The sequence below is a fragment of the Camelina sativa genome, chromosome 15 (genome assembly GCF_030686135.1).
Source record: "Camelina sativa cultivar CO46 ecotype springtype chromosome 15, ASM3068613v1".
Taxonomy (NCBI): domain Eukaryota; kingdom Viridiplantae; phylum Streptophyta; class Magnoliopsida; order Brassicales; family Brassicaceae; genus Camelina; species Camelina sativa.
Window position 1 is genome coordinate 29,996,131 of NC_141894.1, and position 21,604 is coordinate 30,017,734.

The 21,604-nt window shown below is 38.2% G+C and overlaps 3 protein-coding genes and 2 long non-coding RNA genes across 5 annotated transcripts; 2 read left to right on the forward strand and 3 right to left on the reverse strand.

Moving 5' to 3' along the window:
• Nucleotides 1–1,190: 1,190 nt before the first annotated feature.
• On the reverse strand, nucleotides 1,191–4,279 carry LOC104747738 (adagio protein 2). The gene is made up of 2 exons (XM_010469430.3): nucleotides 3,580–4,279; nucleotides 1,191–2,993 (listed from the first exon to the last, which is right to left on the reverse strand). The coding sequence occupies exons 1-2, from the start codon at nucleotides 3,825–3,827 to the stop codon at nucleotides 1,409–1,411; spliced, it is 1,833 nt and encodes a 610-aa protein (XP_010467732.1). The 5' UTR covers nucleotides 3,828–4,279; the 3' UTR covers nucleotides 1,191–1,408.
• Nucleotides 4,280–10,102: 5,823 nt separating this feature from the next.
• On the reverse strand, nucleotides 10,103–11,492 carry LOC104747739 (uncharacterized). Its single transcript, XR_015582501.1, has 2 exons — nucleotides 11,255–11,492; nucleotides 10,103–10,934 (listed from the first exon to the last, which is right to left on the reverse strand). It is a non-coding gene; the product is annotated as an uncharacterized LOC104747739 (long non-coding RNA).
• A 38-nt stretch (nucleotides 11,493–11,530) lies between these two features.
• Nucleotides 11,531–14,310, reverse strand: LOC104747740 (uncharacterized). The gene has a single exon (XM_010469431.3). It carries the CDS (start codon nucleotides 14,156–14,158, stop codon nucleotides 11,654–11,656), a length of 2,505 nt encoding a protein of 834 aa, XP_010467733.2. The 5' UTR covers nucleotides 14,159–14,310; the 3' UTR covers nucleotides 11,531–11,653.
• A 1,042-nt stretch (nucleotides 14,311–15,352) lies between these two features.
• Nucleotides 15,353–18,507, forward strand: LOC104747741 (homogentisate phytyltransferase 1, chloroplastic). Its single transcript, XM_087488764.1, has 13 exons — nucleotides 15,353–15,725; nucleotides 15,986–16,036; nucleotides 16,217–16,464; nucleotides 16,558–16,641; nucleotides 16,716–16,790; nucleotides 16,895–16,978; nucleotides 17,056–17,145; nucleotides 17,229–17,330; nucleotides 17,412–17,507; nucleotides 17,608–17,679; nucleotides 17,772–17,867; nucleotides 17,962–18,066; nucleotides 18,158–18,507. Exons 1-13 carry the CDS (start codon nucleotides 15,686–15,688, stop codon nucleotides 18,197–18,199), a joined length of 1,185 nt encoding a protein of 394 aa, XP_087344890.1. The 5' UTR covers nucleotides 15,353–15,685; the 3' UTR covers nucleotides 18,200–18,507.
• Nucleotides 18,508–19,213: 706 nt separating this feature from the next.
• Nucleotides 19,214–19,763, forward strand: LOC109129027 (uncharacterized). Its single transcript, XR_002035347.2, has 2 exons — nucleotides 19,214–19,421; nucleotides 19,522–19,763. It is a non-coding gene; the product is annotated as an uncharacterized LOC109129027 (long non-coding RNA).
• The last annotated feature ends 1,841 nt before the right edge of the window (nucleotides 19,764–21,604 follow it).

Sequence of the window (21,604 nt, forward strand, 5' to 3'; positions counted from 1 at the left end):
ATCGCAATGTCCTCGAATCAATGAGTACTTACCTCGGCAAACACCACCAAATATTGTTGAAAGTACCAGAGAAATGAATATGGACAACGCTTTGTCAGATTTTGACTACTCTGATTTGGGTTTTTCAACAGCCACATGATTCACGTCAGAATCTACAACAACAGCCTGTTTTGGCGACTGCCATCCAACTTCAGCTCCCATTCAAAATGAAAGACATATTTACCAAAATATAAGATATTTCTACGCCTGGGTTTATTTGATATTGTTTTGTTAAAATTATATATGATTGTTGAAAGTTATGAAATACAATATCTTATAGAAAACTTTAAATTACTAATTAGGCAAAACTTTTATTTCAGATACACAAAAAAAAATAAAAAATCAGTTGTGTTACAATATCAAATATGATCTAAAGAATCATGAATTTAACTGGACGTTTAGGCGAGGTTGATTGAACTGGTGACCTCACATATCCTAAATCGTTTCTTTGACCACTACACAAACAAAACATTTTTAGAATTATGAATTAATCTTGTTTTCTCATATTTAATTGACCGCCACCAAACTATTTCTTTATGTGTTTTTTCACTGTTTTCTTACTCTTAATATTATTTCTCGTCATTTTCATTGTCAAATTTTCATGATAATTGTCATCATTACTTTTATCGTCCGATTCTTTGTTATATACTCTTCTTCTTCCTCTTCTTTGTCAACTTCTTCATATTTTTCTATTAAATAATCATTTAAAACCTTGTCAACTTCCTCATAACTAAATCTTTTTGTTGTCTTGTTTGATTGTGTTACTTGTTGTTTTACAGCTTCCTTTTGTTGTGAGTCTTGTGACCACGGTATCAAAATTAATCGCAAAGTGATATTAATCGCATTGGTAACTTTGTAGTTTGTACTCTTTCGTTGAAATTAATCGCAAAGTGATATTACTGAAGGTATCAAAATGATACTACTACATTACTAGTTTTTCCTTTTTACTGTTATCTATTTACTGCTATTTTGTAACGTTGTGTCACTTATAAACCAAGTTGCGGATATAATCGCAAAACATGCCGATCCTTTTATCATTACCGGATTGGACATGGATTTTTGTGATGGTGGATAATAGTATAACCAAAACTCTAATCGAAGAAATGAAAAAAATATATGGAAGTACTAATAGGGTTTTGGTTTTTAGATCATTTGGCCACTTACAAAAAATTCACTACAGAAGACGGTATGTACAATCTAATTCATAATATTTTGCATATACAAAAAACCCATTACAATAAACAGATGAACAAAACATGGACGTATCATACTCACCATGTACAGAGCAATATGAACATGTTTTTTTTTATCCAATGTATAGATCTTTTTGTCCCAAAACATCTAAAAAGCCACTAACTTCATCACTTGATCAACTGCTTGCAGTTGTTGAAGTTGCTAATAACAGTTCATGAGCTTCATTTAGCATCCACTCTTCTCCGGTCTGGCCACCTAAGACCACCAACCGAGTTCCTCCCACCACACAAGTTGTGTGTCCCCACGCAAACCTCGGTGGACTTCCCTGAACATTCAGTATCCTCCATGCAGGTTTCTCTTCCGTTGGATCAAGAAGATAAAGCTGAGAAGCTGAGTCAAGCCCTGCAACCGAACCACCAAATATCAAGATTCTACCACCGGGAAGGCTGATTGCCACATGATCCAGCCTCGGTGGTGGAGCTGCCATGCCTCCCGGGAGGCTAGATCCATAACCAATCACAGGTCTCCAACTCGGTTCATCCTCGCTAAGATCCATCGTGTATACATCGTTAGAGCGGAATCTCAGAGAACCGTTTTTCGCAAGACCGCCAAACATGAGGATCTTACGGTCACCATAGACGGTTAGAGTATGTCCGAGGCGAGATGGAGGAGTCCATGGAACCGGTATCTCCCTCCAAGTTGGTATATCCATCGAAAGGTCAAGCAAGAATGTATCGCTGAGTAGAGCTCCTGAATCAGCACAACCACCTGATACTATCAGCTTAGTGCCGTCAAGTGTGCATGAACTGTGCCACGATCTTGGTATTGGAGGGGCCAATCCGGATACTTCTCTCCAGCTCGGCGGGTCTGCATCAAGGTCTAATAAGAACACATCGTTGAGTAATCCGTGACTCCCATAACCTCCAAACACTACTAGACGGGATCCGTTGACACAAGAAAGCGTGTGACCCCAGCGACCTGGAGGAGGAGAGCTGACCAGAACAGATTTCCACTCGGGACTACTAGAGCCAAGGTCCAACACAAACGTATCATTCATCGGCTGCATATTCACACCTTCCCCACCAAAGATAACAATCCTGTTCCCAACCGCACATGCGCTGAAATTACACCGGGAAGGCTCAACAGTACCTCCAACCGAAAATTTCCTCCATGCTGTAGCTTCATGAGTGGTGAACTCTCGAGCCAGTCGCACCCAACCGATCCTCTTTGCACCAGGAACACTCTCAAGAACACGTGTTGCCTCGGTACCCCATGTGTTTTGACAGACCATTCTCCATACATCATCATTCTTTGTCAAGTCATTGAGCCGCCGACACACGCAACTAACCGATGCAATATCACCAGGAGTCAACTGTGACAAAATCCTGATAGCTATGACCTCATCACTCAGTTCGAATATCCCACAGAGTCCACGAGACACATTACGCTCTCCAATTGGTAAAGCAGAGGTAAACGAGCGAGATATTCTTGGGATGTCTCTTGCAGATAAATCAGGGCCGAGATCAATTTTTGCATCTGTGAAGAAAAGAACACCTATGAAATGAGTGATTTCATCCTCTTCGCGGATAGGGACTAGACGCAGCTTGTTCATCAAGGGAGATCCATCTTTCCGAAAGTTGAGCAACTCGCCTTGAAACTCGATGCCATTTTCTAGACATTGTCGCATCTTCGACACAATCGTAGAATCTACCATTGGATGCCTTCTTTTAGCAAATGGCCCTCTACATTGCAAGAACCGGCTGCCAAAAAACCAACAACAGCACAAAATCAGATACACAAAACCCTCTTTTCACTTCATCAAAGTAAATAACTAATAAACTGAACAATTATCAAACTATATGCATATAATTAACATGAGAAACCAGATTAAAACCACTACAATTCGAAAGTAATGGATTCCACAGAAACATATATAATTAGACGAAGAACAATACCCCAAGTCTACCAAACTAGGACATGTGCGAGAAACTATCAAAGTTGGCAGTTTTTAAACAGTAACCAGAGCTAAACAAATCACTAGAAGCTTAAATCTAATCCTCACATCATAGATTTGCTCCTCTATCAGCAACTTCTAATTCATTAACAAGTCCATGATTCCAAAATTTGCTCTAGCTAAAAATACCAAATGATATGTCAATATATAATCAACAAGAACCATAAGAACGAATTGAAACATAAACGTCTGTCAAAACTCTATTGTAACATCCTACCAATACACATCACACAATCAAATAAAAAGGTAAAACTTTAGGGCAAAGATTCGCTACAGTAGCAAAATCATGGCCACAAGTTTTAGGGTAAAGCTAAAGGAAGAAGCAAACTCACCAATTCCGACCAATAACTTCCTCAGCTCGATACCCAGTAACCATCTCAAAAACAGTGTTGACATAAATGATAGGGTTATCAGGTTCAAGAGCATCGCTGACCACAAACCCACACGGCGCCGTTCCAGGAAGACTACCTACCGGAAACGGAATCGCTCCGTTATCTCCGCCGAACCATCCATCTGCTGCAGCTACTTCATCTCCGCCGCTGAGATCGGAATCACTATCCCACTCCATTTGATTTTGCATACACACACCCACAAGAAGAAAAAAAAAGCTTACAACTTTAGACAAACCCCACGAATCTTCTTCCTCACCACCAACAGGAGAAGAGACCCAGAAGAGTAAGACCCAAAATTTTGGTTTTTGAATCGAGCAGAGTAAGAGAAAGAGAGGAATCTGATATTTTTAGGTACTTGAAGTCTTCACCAAATGAAAAAAGCTCAAAACTTTAGACAAACCCAGGAATCGTATTTGTGAGCAACAGGAGAAGAGAGACCGAGAAAAGAACAAATTTTTGAAATTGAATCGAGCGAAGAAAGAGGAATCTGATATTTGTAGGTAATGGAAGTCTCCACCGCCCACTTCTATGAGGAGGAGAAGAAGAAGAAAGAGAGAGAGAGAGAGAGATGATTGGGTCGGTCGATGACTCGGATCTTCTCAGTGCCTCTCCTTTTTCCATCTTTAACCGGACCGGTTTCTCAATTTTACCTTCCCGGTTTAATTTATCTTTCCGGTTTACACAAAATATCTTGCGAGTTTTGATAAGATTTTTTTGGTGGTTCTACCAAATGCATGTGTGTATCACATTTTCTTTTGGTATCACATTTCACTAATTGAAATGACGCGAAATGTAACTTTTTCTGCCGTAACATGTTTCAACGAGCTCTCTTCTCTATGTGACATTTTTTTTTTGTCATCTAATATTATTGATAATAAACACGAAAGGATACATGAAATACAAACTTAAGTGGGTGGAAACATGAATACCTCTTGAATCTAAAGCCCAAACGTAGGAGGCTAAGCCGACGGACGAAAAAAAGTCCTCGGAAACTAAACTGAAAACAAGAACCATTAAACATATAAAGCAGAAATTATAAACCTCAAATCAAAAGAAATTGCACTCAAAGTTTAAGAACAATAGCAACAAAACTTCAATCTTCAAAGAACGCTATCTCAAATTCCACAAATCAACTTCTTCTTCTGAAAATCCTAAGAATGAGATTTATCAATGATGCCCTCGGCAAACCAAATATAACAATCACTTCCTCCTGTCAAGATGAGAGCTGACCTCTCCAAACCAAGAAACCAAGACCTTCATAACCTGGCAAGCGAGACACTTGTTGAACCTCAACCACTTCCGGATGCGACGACGATGACGACCCTTGCTCCACCAATTTACGCCTAGATAGAAGTCAACAAAACACTTTCAGATCTCTACCTGATCTGCAAAGCAAAGACAAGGAGACAAGCCTAACCACTCGAAATAACCCTTCTTGCGAACAAGAACACCATCAAAACGAGCCAGCTATCATTCACTGCAATCTCCACCCCAAATAGGAGAATCTGTAAACTTTGAAACTAGCATCAACTTCAGACAAATCAAAGCAACTAGAATAATCCAGATGGAAACCAAAAGCTGAACCAAGGAGAGAAAGAGAGAACTGAAAAATGAAACCTTGAGGGAAACTAACGAGAGACCACCCAAAACCACATCGGCGGCATAGAGATGATGAAAAACATAAAAGCAGATACAGAACTAGGTCGAGGAGAGCAAAGAAGCTGGATTTATTAGACGAACCACACCGTGGATCTACCAGATCCGGCATCACCCTCTCTCAACTAACCTCAAAACGAGTAGATTTGACCACCCTCGACCGCTTCCGCAAAGACCACTCTTTCACAACCTGAGTTCATCAGCAACTCTTCAATCGAAGGCCAAATTTCCGCAAACATAGCTAATAATAAACCAAGGGAAAGAGATGAAAGGATCTAGAGAGCCCTCTCGCAGCGCCGTGGTGGCCGCCGGAGAGGCAAAGCTGAGAAATCGGAACTGTAGCGGCGGCTTAACTTAATCGTCTTTTAGAGAGAGAATATGTTTTTTTTACCTCTTCTCTTGTGTGACATATTTTAACTAAAATTATCGCAAAAAAATTGGATATATAAAATACGTTAATGATCATCAAACATGAAAAAGATATAGTACTCCCTCCGTTTCAATATATAAGATGTTTTGGCCTTTTTTGTTTCAAAATATAAGATGTCTTGTAACTTTCTATGCAAATTTTAATATATATTTAATAATTTGTAATCATTAGTTATACAGTCTTCTTTAGTATTGGTTGGATCATTTTTAATTTAAATATATATGATACTTTTTAAAAGAAAAATAAACTATCTTAATATGTGTGCCTTACCTTAAACATCCTATATTTTGAAACGGAAGGAGTAATATTTATTGGTCTTCACGGATGGGACTAAAACGTCAATTGAGGGTATTCTTCAGATTTTTAATGAGTTTGCAGGGGTTTCAGGTCTGAACATTAGCCTAGAGAAGTATACTCTCTATATGGCTGGGGTTAAAGTATGTGATCAAGAAACGATCTTAAACTCGTTTCCGTTTGCATCAGGAACTCTACCTGCCTGCTACCTTGGTTTACCTCTCTTAACCAAGCGTATGACAACATCAGACTATGCACCGCTCCTTGAAAGGAACATAGAAAAATTTGGCAGCTGGACGGGGATATACTTATCTTTTGCGGGTCGACTCCAACTCATTAGCTCGGTCATTCATAGCTTGAAAAACTTCTGGATGTCTGCATTTTGGTTGCCAAATGCCTACATCAAGGCGATAGATAGTATGTGCTCTGCATTCTTGTGGTTTGGACCTTCCTTAAATGTGAAAAAGCAAAGGTTTCATGGAATGATGTGTGTCTCCCTAAAGAAGAGGTTGGCTTGGGGTTTGCCTTCATTAAAAGAAGCCAACAAGGTGAGTTCTTTGAAACTAATCTGGAGAATCTTACCATCAAACTCTCTATGGATTGTATGGCTTCGAACTTACCTACTCAGAAAAGGTTCTTTTTGGTCTATTAAGACTAACACTACCTCCGGCTCTTGGATGTGGAGAAAATTGCTTAAATATTGCACTTTAGTCGTCGGTTTTGTTCGGTATGAGGTCAAGAATGGAGAGAAAGTCTCTTTCTGGCACGATAATTAGTCGTCGTTGGGATGCTTACTTGACATTGCAGGACCGAGAGGTACTATAGATATGTGAGTTTGTGTCCATGCCACGGTAGCGGATGCACTCTCTCATCAACAACGATAACATAAAGTGGACCACCTGAACCAACTCGAGACAGTACTAGCGATCATTCGTAGCAGAGGACTAGTGGAAGCAGAGGATGTAGCCCTCTGGAAAGGTAAAGGGGATCAATTCAAGGCAAAATTCAACACAAAAGAAACATGGGAGAGTACTCGGATCCTTGGGCAGGGGTGGCCATGGGTGGCTGGTGTCTGGTTCTCCCACGCCACCCCAAAATTCTCCTTCATGGTCTGGTTAGCCACACTCAACTGATTAACAACCGGGAATCGGATGCAGCACTGGAACACACGGGTCGGTACCTCCTATTCCTTGTGTCGTGCGACGCAAGAAACGAGGTATCATCTCTTTTTTCATGCCCTTATTTGACAGAAGTTTGGACAGGTTTCATCTCAAAGTTACTTGCACCCCAGTTCTCCACTGACTGCGCAACTAAACTAGCTCTCCTCACGGACACATCCTTGGGGAAGACAACTCAATTTTTGTTACGCTACGCATCCCAGGCCTTGATCCACTCCCTTTGGAAAAAGCAAAATAATCGTCGACACGGGGAGGCACCAGTACTACCCACTCTGCTTCTAAAACGTCTTGATCGGCTATTCCGAAACCGTTGCTCTCACTTCAAGATAAATGAAACTTCTTGGCAAAGTGGCTGGCATCGCGCCGAGTAGACAATCTGGTTTACACTAGCTTTTCTCTCTTTGTAGACTACATATCTATTTAAACTACCAAACCTCTTAACTATATGTTGATGTAAAAACATTTTTTCAAATAAATTTTACATGTTATTCAAAAAATATATATAATACTAAATCACAATTACTAGTCTCGCGGTAAACGAACAACCCAATGGCAAATCGCTATAACAGCAAATGATCAATCTTATTGATGTCTCACTAGAGACGGTGGTTGGTCATAATAGCCACCAACACGGAAACAAACAAGGCCGCACCTAAAAAAAATAAAGTAAATACAAAAGTTAAAACCCCCATCAATCAAGTGCATCGAAAAAATGAACAAGCTGGTCGAGCCAAGTCCTATTACGTGGTTCACATACATAAGTCCACCAATAAGGTCTCTCTTCGGTTTTCGAGCATTTGATTTCCGATATGTTCTCATCGTTAGATACTCTTATGTGTATCTGGTTAATTTTTCTCGAAACGAGAGCCAGTGTCGTGCCAATGATTCGAGAGGATTTGGGCGAAATTTTATAATGTAAAATTTTAGAAAACTTAACTAACAATATATATGAAAATAAAATTAAAAATTTATAGAGTTTTTGTATCAAATAATAAAAATTATAAAAGATGATAACAATAAGATTAATGATAATGATGATAAAGTTCAAATTTGTAGTTAAAATTACTTAAATATTGAAATTAACTGAATAAATCTAAAAAAATATTTCTCAAATGTGGCCTAAAAAAATATAATCTGAGGATGCAGCCTAGGGCTATTGCCCCATTTTTTATTAAGTAAGCACGACACTAGCGAGGGCTAATGATGCATGCATATTTAAGTTATTAGTGTTTTAGCGCGAAGAGTCGTCATGTTACAAAACAAGCTAGCTTTCATTAATAATATAACATACTAATATACCTAAATGTGAATGAAGTGAACAATCGGTTCTCGTGAACATGAGCATGTTGGAAATAAACTGTTGTTGGTTTCAAATGTCTCTCTTGTTGTGGACTCTCATTTCTACTAGTACAAAACACATTGATCAATGTGTATCCATATATCTAAATGAAGGGGAAAATGGTCATTTCATATCCGTATATCTACCAAAAGTGCGAATTTCTTCCTATACAAACAAGGAGTGCTAATTTAGACCTGCACCCCAGTAAAATTCAATTTGCATACCTATACTTACAAAATTGAGCCAATTTCAAAATTAACGTTAACAGATTTAAGTCAACCGTTACAAATGCTGACTCAGAATCCACGTGTGTATTGACGTGCCATCGAAATCTCAAAACGGCGTCATTTTGTTATGTTTTCTTCCCAAAAATTTGTTGAAAAACGACACTCTAGTGGGTGGAACTCGTGACCTCACACTTGCTTAGCATAGAACCTAACCAGTTGATCCCACAACAATACTCGATAGTATCATACAAATTTATTCTTATAATATGTGTATTGATGTGCCATCGAAATTGCAAAAATTGTCGAAAATCCACACTCCGGTAGGTCAAACCCGCGTTCTCAACATTATCAGCGTATAACGTAACCAGTTGATCCCACAACAATACTCAATAGAATTGTACAAATTTATTCTTATAAACCCAAAAAAAAATCTAATTCCCGATAAAACAAAAAGTCGTCGTTTTGAATTGGAGAAAATTAAAAATCTTAGGGCTTTTCTTCTTCCTCTTCTTTCAAATCCCGATTTCTGTTTTCTTTGGATTCTTCTTCTTCTTCTTCTTCTTCTTCTTTTTTTTTTTCTCTCAAATTCCAGTGGCTGTAAAACAGAAATCACAGAGAAGAAATTAATTATAATGGTTGTAATTCGGTATCAGAGAAGAAGAAGAAGAAGAAAAATATTATTATTGTTTATCGAACCCAATTACAATGGCCCTTTTTATGCCATTGGATTTGAGAGAAGAAAAAGAAGAAAAATAACCCAAATAAAACAGAAATCAGGATTTGAGAGAAGAAGAAGAAGAACCCTATGATTTTTTAATTTTTTCCCCAATTCAAAACGATGACGTTTTATTTTATCGGAAATTAGAATTTTTTAAAGTTTATAATAATAAATTTGTACGATTCTATCGAGTATTGTTATGGGATCAATTGGTAACGTCCTACGCTAATAATGTCAAGAACGCTGGTTCGACCCACCGGAGTGTGGATTTTTGACAATTTTAATTTTGATGACACATCAATACACACGTTATAAGAATTGACACATCAATACACACGTTATAAGAATAAATTTGTATGATACTATCGAGTATTGTTGTGGGATCAACTGATTATGTCCTATACAAAGCAAGTGTGAGGTCGCAAGTTCGACCCACCAGAATGTGGGTATGAAATGACCCTCTTCCCCTAAATGAAGGGTATATGATTCAAATATTACTAACAATTATATTTTCTCTCTGAGAAAACAAAAGTTATACACTCTACTACAAAACAAACAAGCAATAAGGATTTTTTTTTTCCTGTTCTTAATTGACATAATTAGTTGATATTAGGTTAAATCTTTTTTTTTTTTTTTTTTTTTAATTTAAATTTTATTAAAAGGGCTTAAACCCAAATGGGCCTTAAGGCCTGTTATACAAACAACGCATCAGTTACAAAACGGAACGAAACTACCGGCGGCCGGAAACAGATCGTAGAGTTGAAGCCGGGCGGTTAAGCGGAGGCAGAGAATCAGATTTACTAGCACCGGCGAATACAAGGCCCACAGCTTTGCGACTATGCCGCCGGATGGGTCCTTTAACCGGAGTATTCGGATCCCGTCGCAGAACCGTCCCCAACGGCGAGTCTGACCCGCCACAAGCCTTCCGGAATAAATCAACTCTCCGACACTCCGCCACCCAATGAATGTCGAATCCCCTTCCTAGCAAAACGACATACTCAGATCCAAGCCTCTAGTCTCCGAATCCTTAAGCCGGAGATCTTTCCCGAGGTAAGACAGTCTTCAGATCTGGTTCGGTGGAAGCAAAACAGGGTGACGAGAGAGAGGAAGAGGCTCAACAAACCTCTCAAAAACCAGAGTCCCTGAAAGCCATCTAAGATCCAAAAGAGAACCTACCGTTAACCACCACAACACTCACCGGAAAAACCCACCTATCCACAAGCGTCTTCCGCCGCTGCCGCAGCCTCCAACCAGGCGGTTGAGCCGTGAAAGACTTCTCTGCATCTCCAGCGGCGTCTTCAAACCAGGAGGAACCAGAAACCGAAGCCTTTCGTCCGCCGGGAAAGGGCCACAACCGCAACGCTTGTCGGAAAAACCACACCGCTCCGGTGACAGAGAAGATAGCTTACCTTACTCCTGATGCGGTTTGTATAAACAGACCAACGATGAAGATCTGAGCCAAAAAAGAAAAAAGAGATCGCGATCTGAAAAAAAGCTTTTCGAGAGAGAGAGAGAAAGGTGAACAGGAACTATTGTCCTTTTTTAGATTTCTCTTTTCTATTAGGTTAAATCTTAACGCACAAAATCGATTGACCTAGGGACAAAATCATTTTTGGCATCAGAAATTAAGCAAACCTCAACCTCAAGTGTGTAAATTGACGATTCAAATCGTCATTTTAAAGTTCCAGAGTATCTATAGTCTATAGAGAACATACAACGAAGGAGAAAATCCAAAACGGGAAACAGAGAGCAAAACAGGACAAAAACAATAACCTGCGACCGAGGAATGTATGAGAGACACGGTAAGGTGGTTGTAGCCACCAAACACTGCATGATTTTGACACTCGCTAAAACTTTGGAGGTTTTATGGCTAAGGTTTAAGACTCTATTTCACCAATGTATATGCTATATGATTATTATGAAACATGTTATTAATTTTGTTTTCTCTCTAAATTTAGACAATTTCTATTTTGTTAATTGAGAGTTCCTATTTCCTCCGATTTCCTATTTCTCTAAAGAGTAAGAAACATGTAACCTTTTTATTCGTCCTTCATCATCAAAGTTTTGCTTAAATTAAAGTGAATGAAATGTAAATTCAATACAAAGAAAAAAAAGAAAAAAAAAAAAGAAACCCAAATCTACAGAAAAAAAAAACAAATATGTATAATTGATTTAGGATTCTAAATTCTCACGTACTCGGAGAGCAAGCCGTTGAATAGACTGATCATCAAAGCGGGGATCAAAGGTCTTAATCTTATACACAAAATCCATAGCTTCACTATACTTCCCTGCTCTGCAGTAACCATCCACTACCATTTTAAAAGTCAGCTCATTTGGTCTGCAATCATTTTTCGCCATGCACTCAATCACATCTTCTATCTCTTCAAACATTCCCATCGCCGTGTAACCCGAAACAAACGTGTTGTAAGTGAATATGCAAGGTCTGATTCCACGCGCTGTCATCTCAGACAGCATCCTAACCGCTTCTTGCATCAACCCTCTTCTGCAGAAACCTTTGATCACCGTGTTGTAAGAGACCAGGTCCGGTTTCAACTGCGATTTTTCTAGAGTCTTGAGGATTTCTTCGGCTTTCCAACACTCTCCTCTTCTTACGTACATGTCCATGAGGCTGTTGTAGGTCACAAGATCCGGGTTTAGCCCGTCCTCGCGGATAGACTGAAGAATCCCCTCTGCTTGATCGTACATGTTGTTCCTCGTGAAAATGGAGAGCATTGAGTTGAAAATCACCATGTCCGGTTTGAATCCGTGCTTTTTAAACAGTGTGAATGCTCTCTCTGATCCCGCTAGCGCTCGGCATTTGAAGTTTGCGAGAAGTAATGTTCTCAAAAGCATCCAGCTTGGGAATATTTGGCCCTCGTTTATCCCGTTCTCGATTCTCTCTATCCCTAGATAGTTCCCTCCTTTAGCATAACACTGAAGCATCAACGAATAAGATGTTTCAGTTGGTTTGAAGCCTTTACTTTTCATGTCTGAAATCACATTCTCGCCGGATCTCCAATCTCCTTGTCTAGCCAAGGCATTAAGTAACGCGTTGTAAGTCGTAACACAAGCGTTGAAACCTGCTTTTGTCATCTCACCATACATTTTCGATGCATCAACCTCTGAACCACATCGCCCATAAGCACTAATCAGCGTGTTGAATGTGTCCCTATCAGGTTCAAATCCGCAGCTCTTCATTTCACGGAACACCCGGTTCACAAACTTATCCATACCCTTATTCCCACACAGAGCAAGCATTGTGTTCCAAGTGGCTCGATTAGGGGAACACCCATTAGACTTCATATCACATAACATCTTTATCATTTCATTGGATCTCGACTTCTTCCCCAACATACTAAGCACTGCATTGTAGGTGCAAGTATTCGGAACACAACCAGCTTCTTTCATACTATGAAACAGCTTCAAAGCCTCGTCCTCCTTTCCCGCCTTTCCATATGCATCTATCACTGTAGTATATGTGATTGCATTCGGCATTACACCCTTTTGCGTCATCATCTCAATGACACCAGCAGCTTCCTTGCTAAAACCGGCTCTAACATAAGCAGCAACAAGCTCATTGTAAGTCACAGAATCAGCTGGGCAGTTTTTTTCCTCCATCTCCTTCAAAACACTTAATGCTTCTGTATAAACCCCTGCTTTACCAAAAACTTGCAACAAAGCATTGTAAGTCACAGTTCCAGGTTCATAGCCGCACGACTTAAGTTCAGCGAAAAACTCCTTGGCCTCTCTTAACAAACCTTCTCTTGCACAAGCAGATAGCACAGTGCTACAAGTAAACTCATCAAACTTCAACCCTTTGCTTCTCATTTCATCTAAAACCACTAGAATCTTCCTCCAAGACCGACCCATTTTCCCAAAAACATCGAGAATCACATTGTAAGTAACCAGAGTTGGTGAAGGTCCAAACTCTTTCATCCTCTCAAACAAATTGATAGCCTTTTCATACTTCCCCGTCCGTGAATAAGCATGTAGAATGGTGGTGTAAGCACGAACATCGAGAAGATATTCTTGTAGAGGAATTTTATCGAGCAACTTAGCTGCAACAGAGTACTGAGATTCTCTACCTAAGATCCTAACTAAGATTTCGATAACTTGATGATCTAGCTTCAAAGCTCCAGAATTCGAAGACGAAACTAACCACTCAAACAAAAAAACAGCTCTTTCCCAATGCCCAGATTCATCAAGACCCTTAACCAAACTAACCAAATCAGTTCTAAACAACTCAGATTTCACAGAATCGAAGAACCTATTCAATCCAGGCAAAGGCTGCTCAACGATTGAATTAACCAAGACAACTTCTTTCTTACACAAGAGTTTCAAAGACCCACCTCTCTCGTTCTCAATCTCAACACCCAGAACAGAACTCGTCGACATGGGTTTCGTCGAGTCCTGCCGCCATTTATGAGTCGGTGACGATGAATCAGCCGAGACTTCGAGAGAAGGGAAACGAGCAGCGGCATGTCTGGGAGGCGTGGAAGAGAGATGAACGAGATGGTGAAGAAGAGAATCGAGAGGGAAAGAAGGAGGAGAAGGAGGAGGTAAGTGAAGTGTAGCGGAACTGAATTTGATGGATTGGTTAGAGGATTGATGAGGTTGTGGAGATCTCTTGGATTGAATTGGGTATGGAGGTTTGTGAGGGAAGAGTGCTCCATCCATTTTTTTTGGGGGAGATGATGATGTTATCCGAATTGGGGGATTGTGATTGATAATGGTGTATGAAGGAGAAGAGAGAGTGATGAAGCAAAAGATTAAAAATAAAGTTAGCGCCTTTAGGTTCCTTTAGGGGTTGAAGTTGGGATATTTTGAATGGCCGTAAAAAGGACTCGTCTTTATCGCATAACAAGATTGGCCTTTCGATGGGTTACGAGAGTGTCTTGCCAACATTTTTGTTTCCAAACCGTATGACTTTAATCTCAATTAAAACCGAACCGAACCAAACCAAACAAATTCCAACCAAACCATACTAAGTCAAACTAGCCTAGGCATTCAGATACTCGGCTCGGGTTCAGGTTTTGCAGATATAAGGGAGTTTAGGATCCAATATGGTAAATGAAAAATTTCAGTTTAGGTACTGTCAGGTTCGGATTGGTTCAGGGTTGAAATCTCAAAATCGATAAAACCTAAATTATTTTCGGATACACATATACCCAAAATTTTATCCTGGAAATGATGAGTAAATAACCGGTTTTTTGGAGTAAAATTTTGGGTTCCAGATAAAATTTCGGGTATTCAGAAAGATACTCGAGTCGGATTTTTCGGATCGGTTCCGGTTTAAGTATTTGGTTCGGTGTTTTTTATCCAGGCCTACGAGTAGTACCGTGAATCCCATGTCCAAAAGACAGGAAACATATATTTTTTTTTCCCCATATGTTTCAATATTTTTAATTTCAGGCACTAATACTTTTGTTGGGTGAGAAAACTAAAGGACGCAACACGTGATATTGTTGTCCCTCGCACCGTCAGATTTTTTTTATTTTACTTGAAACAAATTTGGCAAACCTACACCACATTTTCTTTTTGCTTAATCTTTTTTTTTTTTCGTCGAATAGTGAATTATATTGCTGAGTTGAAATATTCTTGATACAATTGTTGTTTTAACCAAACAGGTGGTCTAAAACATTCAAAATAATATGTACTATTTAGACATCCATATCTTGCTAGGAGGTGAGCTACTGAATTATTACAACGTTTGGTGAATATAAATTCAACAGATTGAAATCGAGTCTGCCACCATCTAATATCTTGTATGATTCCTTCAATCGATGTATCATGATGTTTGTGGTTGAGTATCCTTGTGAGTACTTGACTATAGATACCTTTTCTAACTTGTAACTTGTGAATTCTACCAGAGACTTTGAATAATTAACTGTTTCCAAGTACATTCCCTAAAATTTCCCAAAATGGTATAAATAAGATTTTCAAATCTAATTAAAATTTTAAAAACACACACACATCAAAAGAACAATAATGACACCAATTAATCACAATCATCCTCGACCCACACACAATCCCACCAAAGCTCTCTCTCATGCTGAAACCTCTCTCTTTTGCTCTCTGTTCTTAAAAAAATCGTTTCTTTGTCTTGTTTGATTCTCAAAAAAATCATTTCTTTGTTTTTGATATATATTTCTCCTGGGATATATGTAATTGTACTTTTAGGTAAAGTAAAAAAGGATTGCTTTGATGGAGTCTCTGCTCTCTAGTTCTTCTCTTGTTTCCGCTGGTAACTCTCGTCTGGATCTTTTCTCCCATTTCGTTCTTTACTATGTTCTGTTTTGTGATTGAGAGTACTAAACTATACAAAAGTTTGAGTTTTTATGAATATAAATTAAAAAAAAAAGGTTCGATTTTTTTATGAATTGTTTAATAGATCGAAGTAGGTCGGTGACAATGTTTTTTTTTTTTTTTTTATGTGGTGGAGAAGCTTAATTCTGGGCTTGACTTTGAATCTTTGTTTTCTCATGCATGCAAACTTATCATCAGCTGGTGGATTTGGCTGGAGGAAGCAGAATCTAAAGCTCCAATCTTTATCAGGTGCGTTTAGTAGGGTTTTTATGGGGTTTTGATAACTTGTAACTTAATTCTCACTGTTCTAAACAATTGAATTACGGAATCTGGTTGTATTTGCTTATTGTATTCGATCCACATTGTGTTGGTATTAAGTTTAGGCTCCTTACACTTGTCTAGTTGTCTTAATCCAAGTTTTTTTTGCAGAAATCCGAGTTCTGCGTAGTGATTCATGTAAAGTTCTTGCAAAACCGAAGTTTAGGAACAATCTTGTTAGGCTTGATGGTCAAGAATCTTCTTCATTGTTGCTGTATCCGAAACATAAGTCGAGATTTCGTGTGAATGCCACTGCGAGTCAGCCTGAGGCTTTCGAGCCGAATAGCAAACCGAAATCTTTTAGAGACTCGTTAGATGCGTTTTACAGGTTTTCTAGGCCTCATACTGTTATCGGCACAGTTAAGTTTCACTTAAGAAGTGTGTTTCTTTAATTATAACCGCAACAATCTTACAAGTATATAACATTAAGCTCTCTGTGATTGGATTTGCAGGTACTTAGCATTTTATCTGTATCTTTCTTAGCAGTAGAGAAGGTTTCTGACATATCTCCGTTACTTTTCACTGGCATCTTGGAGGTAATGAATATATATAAACACATAATGACTGATCGAGAAGATACATTGTTTAAACAGTTGGGGTTTGTTGTCAGGCTGTTGTTGCAGCTCTCATGATGAACATATACATAGTTGGGCTTAATCAGTTGTCTGATGTTGAAATAGATAAGGTAACATTAACATGTGTGTGTTCTTTTCTATGAGATTTTGAGAAACTGATGAGATGAATTGTTGCTAGTGCTTAAATCTTACTCTATGTTGTGTTTTTTTGCAGGTTAACAAACCTTATCTTCCATTGGCATCAGGGGAATATTCTGTTACAACCGGCATTGCGATAGTAGCTTCCTTCTCCATCATGGTATGATATGCCATTTTCACAAAGTTCTAACTTTTAGAAGTCTTTATACACAAAAAGTAATTTGATTTGCTTTATAGAGTTTCTGGCTGGGGTGGATTGTTGGTTCGTGGCCATTGTTCTGGGCTCTTTCCGTGAGTTTCATGCTCGGTACTGCATATTCTATCAATGTAAGCAAGTTCATTCAGTTATTCACCACTAGGATTTGGCTCAATGAGGTTTTTAGTAACATTGTCCTCCTACTGCTATACAGTTGCCACTTTTAAGGTGGAAAAGATTTGCGTTGGTTGCAGCAATGTGTATCCTCGCTGTCCGAGCTGTTATTGTTCAAATCGCCTTTTTTCTACATATTCAGGTACTAGCTAGACCAGTTTCTTTATGTTTTGATGTTCTCCATCAGAATCAGTTTTTATGTTACTTGAAAACTTTGTTGCAGACCCATGTGTTTGGAAGACCAATCTTGTTCACAAGGCCTCTTATTTTCGCTACTGCGTTTATGAGTTTTTTCTCTGTTGTTATTGCATTGTTTAAGGTAAACAAAGATGGAGAAAGTTCATTCTGTCTATACTTCAAAAGTAAAGCATTCTACTGTTATGGATGCATGAGATGGTTTCTATATTGGTTTGATGCAGGATATACCTGACATTGAGGGGGATAAGATCTTTGGAATCCGTTCCTTCTCTGTAACTCTGGGTCAGGAAAAGGTATAATATTGAAACTTAAAGAAGCTTTAGTGCTGGATTAATAAGATTACAGACAACATAAAACATTTTTTTTGTTTTCTTGCAAAATTCAGGTGTTTTGGACATGTGTTTCACTACTTCAAATGGCTTACGCTGTTGCGATTCTGGTTGGAGCCACGTCTCCTTTCATTTGGAGCAAAGTCATCTCGGTACCAATCTTACTTTACCCCCATCAAAAGCGTGCTAATTGATCGTTTTAAGTGATTAATGTTTCATTTTTGTTCCGTTCTGTTGCTCTTTTAGGTTGTCGGTCATGTTATACTCGCAACAACTTTGTGGACTCGAGCTAAGTCTGTTGACCTGACTAGCAAAACTGAAATAACTTCATGTTATATGTTCATTTGGAAGGTTAGATTGGTTTATAAATAGATTTTTACAGCCTTTTTCTTCTCTCCAATTTGGAGTCTGTAGATTGATAATTTCTCCATTTCTGTATCAGCTCTTTTATGCAGAGTACTTGCTGCTACCTTTTTTGAAGTGACATTATAAGAAGAAGAAGAAGCCACCACTATGCTTCTGTTTTTATTCAGACAAGTTCATCAAAGTGTTTACCGCATTTTGGGCCAGCACATAAGCAGCTGCATCCCCACTGACTTGCAAAGTCACTATGTTTTGGTAGAGATTAGGGTACTTTATTCTGAAACATCAACAGTCTTGCAAAGTGTTTCACATAAGAAAATAAATAATTTTGTGGGCTTGTTATAAAAAGGATTCCAATCTTGTGTCTCAAGAAGTAAGGCTTGTTTGCTTATGAACTATGAAGAGACTAGCTTTGTTGTGTTTGTGTAACTTGGCGGTGTTACTTTGCTTTCAAGCTCTTCCAATTCATTGACATTAACCAATCTCATACTAAATTTTGTAGACCATCTGAACGAACAAGAAGATTACCAAATGCTTCAATGGTAATCCAGTTTAATCAAGACACTAATGATGATGTTAAGCCACGTAACAAATTTTTCTTGAGAAGATATATAATACAACAAGGTGGCTCACGCTGATGGCTCAAGCTTTCTTCTCTTAGCAGCCTAGTGATCTCCTTAGGATTAATATTGCACTAAGACTCATGTGAACCGAGGGAACCAAATTATTTTGTTGACATAACTCATCAAGTCAATGTTGAAACGCAGTTTGGGAATGGCGTTCATACTGAATTTTGAAGGACAAATGTTTTGTTTTGCGGTATTTTAATTAACTGCAACAAGGTCAAATCTCGTGGATGTAAATTGTGTTCCTATAAGCTTCCAAAACAAATGACACTGTGAGAGACTGATAGTTTAGATTTGTTATTATCTTAATCATTTTACAAAAGGAAACAAATCTCCATTTTTATTTTCTTTTGACCGCAATCTAAAGAAATAAATCTGTCACTTTTTTGGTTTAAAATAGTTCGATTCTTTTTATCGTTCACATTTGACCAGAAAAAAGTTACCTCTTAATTACATTTATTTGTGTTACTAGCTATATATATATATAATAGATCGATTATTTTACATTTGACTAGAAAAAAATACATCTTACGTTTTATTTGTGTTACTATATATAAACACATCCAATGTAAAACAACAACACCAACAACAACAAAAACAACAACAACAATAACAATAATATCATAAAAATGGCTGTCACAAAGAAAGTATTGCTCGCATTTGTTCTTACTATTCTCTTTGTCACATCTTCAGTTCATTGTGATGATAACACTCCCGGTACTAGTTTATTATTATACACACTATTATTTTCGTTTATTTTTATAGATATATTTATTCTCTTATTAATCTATATTTGTTTAATGATTATTGTAAATAGATTTTGGAGTAAAAGGAAATTTCCTATGCTACCAACCAGCTCCATGTAAAATGGGAGGAGACGATGGATGCAACAAGTTTTGTGTTAAAGAGATGTTTGATCGAGCATATGGTACATGTATGGGTGGCTCATGTTGTTGTGTGATAAAGATGTAATAATCTATCCAAATATTTGTATTTGCTACTTCAACGAAGTCATGAATTTTCATACAGCTTTGTTAATCTATACCGAAATTTCAGAAATACTTTAGACTAAACGAATGAATAACTTACACATAATCTAACAAACCAAAACAAAAAAATTAAAGGATTACACAATAAATTTATAAATATTAAAAGGGTTATATGGATCTTTTCTATGATAAAAGTGCATCGGAAAGATACATATTTTTCGTCCTTTGTTTGAACAACTGGATTTTGTTGTCAGGCTGTTGTTGCAGCTCTCATGATGAGCATATACATAGTTGGGACATAATCAGTTGTCTGATGTTGGAGATTTTGAGTTCTTATCATCATCATTCTCTTATATGTCTCTCTTCATTTTCTTCATTTTACGGTTTTCTGTAAACCCAAAACGTGAAACACCAAACTGCGGATACATCTTCGTGTTCGGTTTGCACTTCTGATGTAAATTATGATCCTTTTAAGCTTCCTAAACAAAGATGGAACACTACCTTGTTTATGTGAGATAGTCGTGGCAGAGTACACCTCGAAACGATTAGTACTTCCTCCAAACCTTCAACAGTATAAGTTTTAAACAAAGATTTTAGAGTTGATTTCAAACAGAATGTGGGTTTCCTGGAGATCAAGATTCTAACAAATCATCTGGACTGAGGGATGGAACTAATATAAGATAAGAGGAAAAAATTAAGGACTTTCATATACCCTTCAGGAGGACATGAACTTTGTTATATCTTTCGGACAAGACCAAAACAAGGACATTTACATATGTTCTCATATGGACTTTTGTTAGAAAGCCATGACTTTAGAACAAAATAGGTTAGAGATGAATGAATCACTACTACACCTTTATAAGGGTAAATATATATATATATATATATATATATATATATATATATTCATGTATAGAGAATAGATAATTAAATAGAATGTTTAAGTATTTGAATATATAATAACAACAACAACGCCAAAATGGTGTTTATGTGTCATCCTAGATCCCAAGTCGCCATAATATATAGTTGACTTCTTTGGCCAAGTGGTGCAACAAAATCTTCACGCCTAAAATGTCAATAGTATAGCCATGCCTACGCTGTGTATTACCCTCAATTATAATTCTCCTAAAACTGTCTAATGCCGGATCATAATAGTAGACGTGAGAAGGTTCATTACTGTAACAATCCATCCCGTGGATCCCACTAGCCCCCGCTAGCTGCCCCAACGGACCGTCCGTGGACCCTGCTAGCCTTCCGCTAGCCGGCCTAACAGACCCCAAGCTGGTCCGGCAGAGCATCGATCCTAATCTATCACTGTGGATATCCCAATCCACCAGTAGGTTATTGGTGCACTAGGCGTTCCTCAAAGCCTGGTCTCCACCCTTTAACAACCTTCCCACAGAACAAGTTGCCACCAATTGATCTGCAGAGTGATGGGTTAGGATTGATACCCTGCAGGGCCAGCTAGGGGTCCGGTTGAACGGCTAGCGGAGAGCTAGCAGGATCCACGAACAGTCCGTTGGGGCAGCTAGCGGGGGGCTAGTGGGGTCCGCGGGACGAGTTGTTACGATAATGTCTACATTGGTATAAAAATATATTACCACCTAAAGTGACGTAGGAATATCTATATATTATACTCTTCTTGATCTGAGTAGCAAAACTGAAATAACTTCATGTTATATGTTCATTTGGAAGATTAGATTGGTTTATAAATATATTTTTTACAGCCTTTTTTTCTCTCCAATTTGGAGTCTGTAGATGAACTTACGGATAATTTCTCCGTTTCTGTATCAGCTCTTTTATGCAGAGTACTTGCTGCTACCTTTTTTGAAGTGACATTATAAGAAGAAGGAGAAGAAGAAGAAGAAGAAGAAGTCATCACTATGCTTCTGTTTTTATTCAGACAAATTC

What these genes read in the sequence shown, in the direction of transcription:
- LOC104747740 (XM_010469431.3), bottom strand. Translation starts at nt 14,158, where the DNA reads ATGGATGGAGCACTCTTCCCTCACAAACCTCCATACCCAATTCAATCC.
- LOC104747741 (XM_087488764.1), top strand. Translation starts at nt 15,686, where the DNA reads ATGGAGTCTCTGCTCTCTAGTTCTTCTCTTGTTTCCGCTG. An exon ending in CTCATACTGTTATCGGCACA is followed by an intron (nt 16,465 to 16,557) that starts GTTAAGTTTCAC and finishes TTGGATTTGCAG; the next exon opens with GTACTTAGCATTTTATCTGT. An exon ending in CCTTTTTTCTACATATTCAG is followed by an intron (nt 17,331 to 17,411) that starts GTACTAGCTAGA and finishes ACTTTGTTGCAG; the next exon opens with ACCCATGTGTTTGGAAGACC.
- LOC104747738 (XM_010469430.3), bottom strand. Translation starts at nt 3,827, where the DNA reads ATGCAAAATCAAATGGAGTGGGATAGTGATTCCGATCTCAGCGGCGGA. An exon ending in GAAGTTATTGGTCGGAATTG is followed by an intron (nt 2,994 to 3,579) that starts GTGAGTTTGCTT and finishes GTTTTTTGGCAG; the next exon opens with CCGGTTCTTGCAATGTAGAG.